The sequence below is a fragment of the Manduca sexta genome, chromosome 3 (genome assembly GCF_014839805.1).
Source record: "Manduca sexta isolate Smith_Timp_Sample1 chromosome 3, JHU_Msex_v1.0, whole genome shotgun sequence".
Taxonomy (NCBI): domain Eukaryota; kingdom Metazoa; phylum Arthropoda; class Insecta; order Lepidoptera; family Sphingidae; genus Manduca; species Manduca sexta.
The window spans coordinates 159,364-169,840 of NC_051117.1; the positions used below are offsets into that span (position 1 = coordinate 159,364).

At 40.5% G+C, this 10,477-nt stretch overlaps 1 protein-coding gene across 1 annotated transcript; it reads right to left on the reverse strand.

The window, feature by feature from the left end:
* Positions 1-2,137: 2,137 nt before the first annotated feature.
* LOC115449083 (zinc finger protein 579) lies at positions 2,138-9,268 on the reverse strand. Its single transcript, XM_030176795.2, has one exon. It carries the CDS (start codon positions 9,251-9,253, stop codon positions 7,352-7,354), a length of 1,902 nt encoding a protein of 633 aa, XP_030032655.2. The 5' UTR covers positions 9,254-9,268; the 3' UTR covers positions 2,138-7,351.
* Positions 9,269-10,477: the final 1,209 nt, after the last annotated feature.

Consider the following 10,477-nt stretch of genomic DNA (forward strand, 5'->3'; position numbering starts at 1 on the left):
TAATTATGTCAAATGACTGAAATGTAGCTGTAATATAATTAGTCGATAGCAAGCGCGAGGTAGATAGCAACAAAATGCAATTCGACATAATAATAATAATAATAATATCAGCCCTGTATTATATACTTTGCCCACTGCTGAGCTCGGGCCTCCTCTACTACTGAGAGGGATTACGCATTAGTCCACCACGCTGGCCTAGTGCGGATTGGTAGACTTCACACACCTTCGAAATTCCTATAGAGAACTTCTCAGATGTGCAGGTTTCCTCACGATGTTTGCCTTCACCGTTAAAGCGAACGATAAATTCACAAAGAATACACACATGATTTTTTAGAAAATCAGAGGTATGTGCCCTTGGGATTTGAACCTGCGGACATTCGTCTTGGCAGTCCGTTCCAGACCCAACTAGGCTATCGCCGCTATTCGACATAAAACCTTCAGCAATAATAAATAAAAAACTTATTTATATTTTTTTTTACAATTAAAGTACATTTTACAATTAAGGTAGATATTGTAACTTTGATATTTTGGATGACCACCTCAGTCCCCCGCGTGATCATAGCTGCAGTCTTCAAAACGAAAGAATATTATAATATAAAAAAACACCCTAAAATCCGTAAAATAGTTTTATTTCAATATCCAACATGGCGTAAACAAAAGAAATCATTTGTAATAGTTAAACTCGAGATGATTCAAAAGGTCAAGACGTGATCCAGCGTGACGCGACGTCAACGCGTGTTGACACTAACCCGCCACTGATTTAACCCTCCTGACAGTGTTGTGCCATTATTTTTTCAACTTTAACCCATTTTTCAACAATTTCCCAACACCCCTGGATAATGTTTGACAGATGCGCGACACAATGCATCCCTCGCGACACGATTTTTAATGGGTGTCGCATTTTTTTTTTAATGAAAAAGGGATTTTTTTGTGTGAACTAAGTTTTTTTAATCCAAAGCTGACAGTTGACGCGTACATAATCTTTAATTAAGAGTATTTTTCGGTGTTTTTTTTCTGATGGATCGTAATTGTGTGATTTATTTGTGTGTTCGATTTGGTTCGTAATGAAAACTGTTCGTATTTGAGCGATTAACTTCAAATGTACTGAAGATGTCTTGATATTTATGAATTGTAAGTTTTGAAGCATCTTCAACAATTGTTAGTTTCATAGTAAGAAAGAAAGAAAAAATTTATTATTGGGAGAAAAACAGTATAAAATGTACCTACAATAAAAGGAGAGAAAAAACAAAATATATAAAGATAATAATTTATAAGTAGCACAATTATAACGATTGCCACGATTCCTTCTTCTTGCGTCGATGTCCTCAATGCTGTGGGTCGTGGCCCCCTACACGGATCAGTTTACTCCGAAATATACTGCGCCAATTGTGCCGGTTCTCTGCAATGTGAATTGCTTTATAATATTATAGTCTTTATACTTATTAAATTTGAATGTGCTTTATAATAATAGCTGTAACTAGATTATAAGGCAATAAATGGATATTTTGTTTTTCTTTTATTTTATTGTGCCAACAATGGGAACCCTCATTCAGTTCATTCTTATAGGCATAATTTCGGTACCAAGTTGACGGTGTTCAGGCACTAGTTCTACAGTGACGAATATCAATTTACACCCTACGTCTCCATTGTTAGCAATACAGAGCATGAACTTAAAAATACTAAATTTACAAAAAAATTGGTCCAAATCCCTGCCTACACCTAAGGAATAGAGGCGTGATAGTGTATGTATGTAATCGGGAGACAATTCACAACTTACATAATTATTTTGCTTTTTTAGGATTTCTATGGTAAGTATATAATATAAATTCAATTTCCTAATTGAAAAAATACTTTTGGTCATTTCTTATTTTTTTTAATGGGCAAATATCTTCCAATTATAAATAAATAGATAATATCTTTCAAATTGATACTCAAAAAATGTCACATGATGGTTTTATCCCAGAAAAATTTTGTACGCGGACGGAGCCGCGAGCAATATGTAATGTAAATTAAATATCGCCCAATGGCCGTGACATTAAGTAACCTATGTAACAAAAAACATCAATTACAGAGCACCGGTCATGTTTACGGAAAACCGTAAGGAAACACTTGTTATTTGTATATTTAATTTATTGAATACGGTAGAAATGCTTCGTTTAATTACTGAAAAAACAAACACTTAACAAACAGACGGAGTTAGGAACATATACCGACCACAAACCGCACTGCCACACTACATTCGTTCTTAAAATTATTTAATTAGGATATAATTTGCTTTGAAGACATCGGGATGAAATTGTACACTTTCCTGTTGTAATACAATTACGAACTGTGAAAAATTCTGAATGATATTAAATAAATGATTAACTCAATTACGATATAATAACTCATTTTCGATGTTGTGTACAAATTAAAAAGTTAATCTATGTATATAATTTGCGTGTTAATCGTAATAGCCATACAAAAATTTAATTCATCTCAAAATTTATTTTAATTGTAAGTAATACATCAACAATTACAACCAGAAGTCGCCGCAACAAACAATAATACAGTTTGCGACATCTGAACGTAGAATACAATTCGAATAAAATTTGAGATAAATATAATGTAAAAACTGTTTTTACACATGCAATGTATTAGAACTCGTTTTAAAATTGTTCTTTTTTTCAAATTTCGAATGCCCTAAAAATTTAATGTTAAAATTTCAAATTAGGAATTATCGTTTTCCAAATTTAAAAAACATGTCAATAAATGTAATGTCGCAGTGTGGCCGTGGCATAAGGTTTGGCTTTCTCCTAAAGCCAGAATATAATTCTCTTTATAGATATCTTTATTATACAATTTTAACCAACGTGGATGTCCAACGTATTAATTCTAGACTTTTGTAATTAAAAAATAGTTTGTTAAACTCTGCAGTATCACTCTCTTGTCGCAGCAATAGTAGTCCAGAGTTAAGATTTTGTTACATGGATTCAATCAACCATAAATTATTAATATTTACTTTTTTAAAGCATCATCAATATTCAAGTCAGCGATTTACTGGCTTTGAAATAACAAAAATATTTCAGTCATGGTAATAAATAATATCAATACAGAATTAGTATATTCTATAAATTACTGTTACTGGAGATAACGCAAATTCTATTTTTAAATATTTTAAAAATTACCTCGACAGATTTATTTACGTAAAGTAAAAAAGAAAAAACATTTCGGGAATTAGTTACACTAATTTACTTTGGACGTTTTGGATATAATTATTCTACGTTTTATACCCGAATATGTCAATAAAAAATACACAAAAAAATTTTTTTTTGAACCATAAAAAATTGTTATTCAGAATTAATTTGAAATAATGTTAAAACGGGATTTATGTCTCTTAAAAAAAATACCAAAAATTTTTATAAAATTTTCGCAGCACCTTTAATTCTTCCGAAATCATCGTGAGAGCACTCATTATATTTCGCTCCGCACGATACTTACGGTTAAAGTACATCCACGTTGGTTAAAATATTACAAAATAATTTGACTAGAACAACATATTTTTAAATTAACCGACAAACAAATTATCTCAATTCACATTATATACAGTCGCACTTAATTTATAGTGAAAGACTAGTTATAGCACGTTACAAGTACTGTGGAATGTTTAAAAATATATAGGAACTTATGAGATCAAAATATAATTATAGTTGTATGCATGCACATTAAATTGCCTAAATATTTCTTTGGTTCTTTATAACATAATAAAAAAATCACATGATGTACTGTTTATAAAAATTAAACAGAATTTTAGTTTTTCTTGTTTACATTATCGCAGCCTCAAAGAAAATGTTGCAACTCGAACGATTTTTTTATTAAACTTACGTATTTTTTCCTTGAGGGTACAAAATTATTTTGAATTATTTTGATACATTTATAATAATTGAACATTTTAATCTGTGCCTAAATTGAACCTATAAATTAAAAGCGTACAAAGTCAAAACTTAAATAAAATTGAAAATATATTATATTAATATTGGAATAGAAATAATTTAATTGTTACACCGGAAAAAAATCATGTCACAAAAATGGAATGAAAATTTTATAATATAAATATTTTTAATTCTTGTTACGTACATAATATTAATATTGGAATAGAAATAATTTAATATACGGGAAAAAATTCAAGTCACAAAAATGGAATGAAAATTATATAATATAACATTTTTAAATACTTTTTACGCATTACATTTATGGGACATTTCCTTTGCAAATAAAAGAATGCAATTTAATAAATTAAATCTGCGTGACTGCATGCGAACATATTAAAATCGAATTAAAATTCTTTATATTCTGAAGTTTTATATAAAATCCAAGTATCGTGCACAATACATGGTGTATAATCACAAGATAGTGCTTCGTGCGACTGTACCTATCTGATTATGAGCATTGTACCCGAGTGAAATATACACTAATATTAACATTGTTGCCTTAACGTAACCGCACCTGTAAACATTCCGCTTAATATTAATTTGTACTGTTATTTGTAGTACCAACCGCCGATACCTTACGCTCTGGTATATTTGTACTATTGTGACGGCCACACAGGCGGTGCCAAATATATACTCATAAGTCCTCAGCCTGAATGGCAACGCGGCTACAAAATGGGTCAAATAGGACTTTGAATTTATAAAATATTTTTTTTATTTTGTTCTCCCTTTTACAACCGAAGACTTCGTATCTCTATAATAATATTTGAAGTCTTTTGGTATTAGATAAATATAAGAGGAGTTACATTTTTGTTGTACCTACTGAAAGATTGCATTTTTAACTTTTGTTTTATGACTGCAGTTTAAAACCCTTAATAAAAGTTATGGTATGATCTGTCCTAAGACTACGACATATTTAGGTACAAATGCAATGGAAGTAATCCCATATTCACTTTGTATTTTAGTTTCCACGATAACTCCATCGTGAATTTAAATTTGCATTAGATATCGAATACCATACCTTAACTGCGTAAACCAGTTTTTATAATTTCTGCCTGCACTGGACATATAAAAGAGCGCAGCCCCGCGTGTGTGGCCAATGAATCCCCTCCACTCAAGGTACAACGCGTACAGCAAAATAAACAATCTGAACACAATTTCGATACATTTTCACTACATCCAACGACGCGGACCTCGTGACGTCACGCACACTCCAATAATAAAAACTTCTTTATCGACATACTCTGTGTTGCTGTCGGGGAGTATGCGCGGCGGCAGTCAGTCGACACCACGCGCACAATTTTTTATTAATTTTTGTTATTATTTTAAAACGTTATTTAATATAATCTGTTGTATCGCGCGCGCGCGTTTCGGCTCTGCGCGGGGTTTGGTTTGGCGTTAGGAAGACTAGAGGAAGATGGTGCTCCAATTTTATTGTTATAATTATGACCAATAACCGATGCTTAGTATGTTATTGTTTTAAACCTTTTGTACCAGCTCACTAATACAAATATTCATTCTTTATAATATTGTAAAAAAACTATTTTTTAATATTTTGAGTTTGATAAGATCGCAATCAGAAAAAGCGAATCATCGCAATAAAATCACACCGCACTAAATGTTTATAAATCGAGCGTCCGCGCCGCGTCAAATCGCGGTTTGAACAAGGACTTGTGATTCACAACACGTGAGTTTCATTGCATTCATTCGTTTATTATTTTTTAATCAGATAGTAAGTATTTATTTTTTAATCAGATAATAAATGGAAGTAACGGTTTTGTATAGTCATCCAACATTGGAGAATTTTATTATATTGAGGAAGAATTTATAGGAACTATATGTGCTACTTAAACAAATAATTAACTTTAACTTCGACTTTCACTTAACAATAATTTGGTAAACTTAGAACTTCGCAGTTTACGTCATCTTGAAAATAATTTCAATTTACGTAGGAACAATCAAGAGGAACAATCTGGAATAGCTTAGTTTCGTAAGGTTTACCCTGATTCACAATCACATTAATTTATCGTCAGCTAAATCAGGAATATCCTTGTGGAGCCCCGAGCAGAGCCGTCCCGCACGAGACCTCTAGTTTTTTTAATTTTAATTACAACTTACGTACATACATAGGAACTTTGTTTAGAAGCTGCATGGTTTGTACAAGCTAACCTCCACACTGATCTACCGAATAATGAATTATTTAAACAAACTTTGTTACTTCATTACCCAAATAAGTCTTGATTATCAAGATAATAATATTTGTATGGCATCCAGCCCGGTCCACCCCGCCGCTCGCCCATAGTCTGACAAAAAAATCAGTCTTTCTGTTTGTATATTGGTGTAAATGTTAGGAATTATAATATATAGTAAAGGGTTCGCGTAAACGTTAGTTTAGTACATGTGTATAACGCGTGGACATGTAAAGTGTAAAGCGCGCGTGAGGTAGTAGTTGCCGGGCGGCCGCGGGGTGGACGCGCTGCTCCGTCGCAGTAACACATTATGTTATAGATTACGTTACAAATAAGTATAAATGTAAAGGCCGGCCGAACGAGGGGGGCGCGCGCCGAGCTGCGCCCGCGCACGCGCCCCAAACAATGACCCGTATTATGTGTTGCACAACAAAACCCGTCAGACCGAGCCCCCACCACCACATACCTAATCGAATTAATACTAAAATTACGTTTAATGTTGATCACTGCCCAATAGTACGTATCTTTGTGCTTTAAGTCACTCGTAGACAACAATAAACAGCGCGGCGCGCGCATGCGTCGCCGCGTTTGTATTTTATTGTAACTCGAACATATAATGAATACGATAACAGCTAATATAAAAGCTAACGTCGTGAGGTAGAGCGGTTGTTGCGCCCCGTGTGCCGCGAGTCGCCGCGTGTCGCCGGCGAGTGCGCGCGGAGCGCCAGTGATCAACATCGCACCGGCACTACGACGCTACGGCGCGCGGGCCCGGCCAGCGCCGGCCCCGCGCGCCTTATACCTTTAATCATTATTACTCCTACGGTGTAATTCGACTCCCGACGATATCGACGTTTCGCGAGCTCGTCTCCACCGACCGGCGGAACATCGACGTCACGTAAATAATAAATAATGGAACTCGATAAGCGGCCGCGTTTCACATATCACCCGACAAATATAATTCTCAATATATGAAGTTAGACTCTGACAAAACGAAAAATAAACATAGGCCGGGGGCCGCCGCGCGGTGTGGCGCTCGGGCGCGCGGCCCCCTTCCGATACAATCACGTCTCATATTATTTTTCAGCAATCGCTTGAAGGCACACAGCGTTAAATGTAGTTAGTACAGTTCGGGCGGGAGGGGGCGCGCGCGGCGATGAAATCACGAGACCGCGCGCGCTCGCGCCGCGCCGGCTAGGCGGGCGTCAGCGTCAGCGTGACCGTGGCTCGCCGCGTCGCGCGTCGCCGCACCGGTAGGAACACCAGCGCCGGCACCAGGCTCAGCGCCCCGCCCGCCTCCTCCACCACGAACGGCTGCATCGTGAGCGGCGCCTGCGGGGCGCGCGGCACCGCCAGCAGCGCGCCCGCGCCGCCGTGAGCCGCACGAAGGTGCGCCTCCAGCGCGCCAAAGCCCTCCGCGCGGAACTCGCACCGGGAGCACGAGTACGACGCCTCCGGCTCGCCCTCCGCGTCCGTCGCTTCGCTGCCACCCTCGGGACCATCGGGCTCGGCGGGCGGCACGGGAGGATCGCTGCCGGTGTCGGCCGCCTCACCGATAGGCTGCTGCTGCGCATGCGCACGCTCGTGGGCGAACAAGAATGCGAGCACGTCGGTGGTGAAGGGACAATAGGAGCAAGCGTACGGCTTGTCGCGCGCCAGTAGATCGAGAGGACGCGGCGGAGGTGGTGGCGGACGCGCCGGCGGCGCGTGTTCGGCGAGAAGGTGCGCGCGCAGGGCTCGCGGGCCGCGGAACCGCCGCGCGCACAGCGGACACGGCTCGGCGGGCGACGCAGATGCGGGCGCGGGCGGCGCCGGAATGCCGTGCGTGTTGTGTTTGTGCACGCGCAGGAAGTACTTGCTACACAGCTCCTTGTGGCAGATGTCGCATGTCACGCCACCCAGCTGCGTGCCGCTTTCGAGCGAGATCCCGTGCATGCGCTGCATGTGGGTGCGCATAAAGTATTTGTTACACAACTCCTTGTTACAAATCTCGCAGAAGCTCGAGCCGGAGGAAGACGCTCGCCGCTCGTCTGGTGGTGGCGGCGAGGATGACGCTGGTCGTGCGCCACCATCATTGGGGTCCTCAGCGAGTCTCTCGGCGGCGAGCTCGTTCAGCTGGGATATCATTGTCTGCAATTTGCGCAACTCTTCGCTGGCAGAACCTGGTGAAGCTGCGCCACGCTCCTCCACAATTAAGTTGAGCGGACTCGTCTGCCCGTCGCGGAATGCTGCTTCTAGCTCATCTTCACACTCGCGCTTTACCTCCGCCATCTCCTCAGTATCAAACGGCGGGGGTAGCGAATGCGACCGTGGTGGCGTGTCCGGCGGTGCCGTGGGTATCGCCGGCGGGGTGGTGAGCGGCGGTGGCAGTGACGTTCCGAGTGGGGTGCCGAGCGGCGTGCTCAGCGAAGTGACGAGCGGCATGCCCGGCGGCGTGAGGGATGGCGGCGAACGGTCTGCCGCTGGCGATGGGTGCGCAGGGACGCCGTGCCGCCGCTCCCGGTGCGTCCGCAGAAAGTATTTATTGCAGTACTCCTTGCAACAGATCTCGCAGAATGCCTCCGGGTTGACGACACCGAGGCGTCGAAGAGCGTCAGGCTGGAAGCCGGCCTCACGGGCACGTCTCGCCGAGTCAGGCGAGAGGCGGCGCGGCGTACCTCCTGACTCCTCATCGGAGGCACGGCGCGGCGGCGAAGGCTGGGCGGGCGGGGGCGCCGCCGGCTGAGGCTCGTTGCCATCGTAGATGCCGTGCTTGTTAGCGCGGTGCGTTTTCAGGAAATACTTATTGCAGAATTCCTTACAACAGAGGTCACAATAGGCCTCGGGATTGAAGATCCTTGGTGGTTCGTGCCTCGGCAGCAGGCGGAACGCAGCCAGGGGATCGAATGCGGGCAGCGCGAGCTCCCCGAAGGCGAGTGCGCTCTTGTAGATATCGGCCATCTTGGCGTGCAGGTCGAGGGGCGGGGGCGCAGGCGCAGGCAGTGGCGGCGGCGGGGGCGCACGCGTCGGCGCCGCCTGCTTGCGCCGCTTGCGCCCCGGGCTGCCGCCGCCGCTCTCCAGCTCCACCTCGCGCTTCACCGCCGGCGCCACCGACATCGCGTCACCGCCGCATCTGAAACGCACAACACAAAACATTATTAATTATTTCGCAGTCTATTTTGTGGCCTAACGAAACACATCATCGTAAGTGAAATAGCATCGATAATTTCAGGCATTTATCAACTTTATAGAATGTAAACTTCAGTAGCAATGTAACAATCCCATGTGCGGAGTTTAAAAATCAATCACTATTATATGGTATTTCCAAAAAAACACTGTATAACATGATTACTAACTGTGGTTTTAGCTACAGCGTTTGAGAGACCGCCAACTTCACAATGATTTTTTTCCCCGAACCGGAATTGAAACCCGAGACCTCAGCGCGTTAATCGTAGTCATAGTGCTTACGCCACAGGCAAAACATATTCGAGAAAATATGACAAGCGTCACGCGTCGCCTAGCGCAGTCGCACTGTCTACCGCGCGGTTTAAATCATGTCTTAGTTACAATTACCGACGAATGCAGCATATTCATACTGATGTGTGACAACATATTTAAATGTTTTTTAATATGAGCATTAATTAAAGATTCTTGAACAAGAAAATAAATTAAAGTTAGTAAACAAAACTAAATATAAGCTTGTAATATTATGTATTCTTCTTTCAGTAACTTTTAAAATATATTTTTTTTATTGCTTTGAATGACGAGCCGAGCTTACCGTTCGCCTGATGGTAAGCGATACGACCGCCCATAAACAGTAGAAACACCATCCAACACCTTGAAATACAAAGCATTGTTTGGTATTCTACTGCGCTCACCATCCAGAGACATGAGATGTTAAGTCTTATTATGTCCAGTCGTTACACTGGCTACAATATAATAATAATATTTTTTTAAGGGTCTAATTCTCTTGATATTTTAATTACGTAATTTTATTTCAACTAATTATAAATATGAACGAATAATTGAAACAACATGACATAAAGGAAAACCAATTGGATTAATGTGGTTAATAATTAAATAGAGTAAATCTAAAATATTGTTTACGTGAATTACATATGTAAGATAAACAATGAGGTAAGATATATTTAAAACAATTCTAATTCCGTCATAAAAAGTAGCCTATGGCCTTGGATTTAAAATTATCATTATACTAAATTTCATAAAAATCGGATTTACAAAAGCAATAACACTGCATTCAGCTTATTCATTTTGATAACATTTGGATTTATAAAAAAAGGTACGGATTGTTTTAGTCTGTGTCATGTTTGATATTTTTAA

Excerpts from the sequence above, each read along its gene's own strand:
- LOC115449083 (XM_030176795.2), bottom strand. The coding sequence starts at position 9,253 with ATGTCGGTGGCGCCGGCGGTGAAGCGCGAGGTGGAGCTGGAGAGCGGC.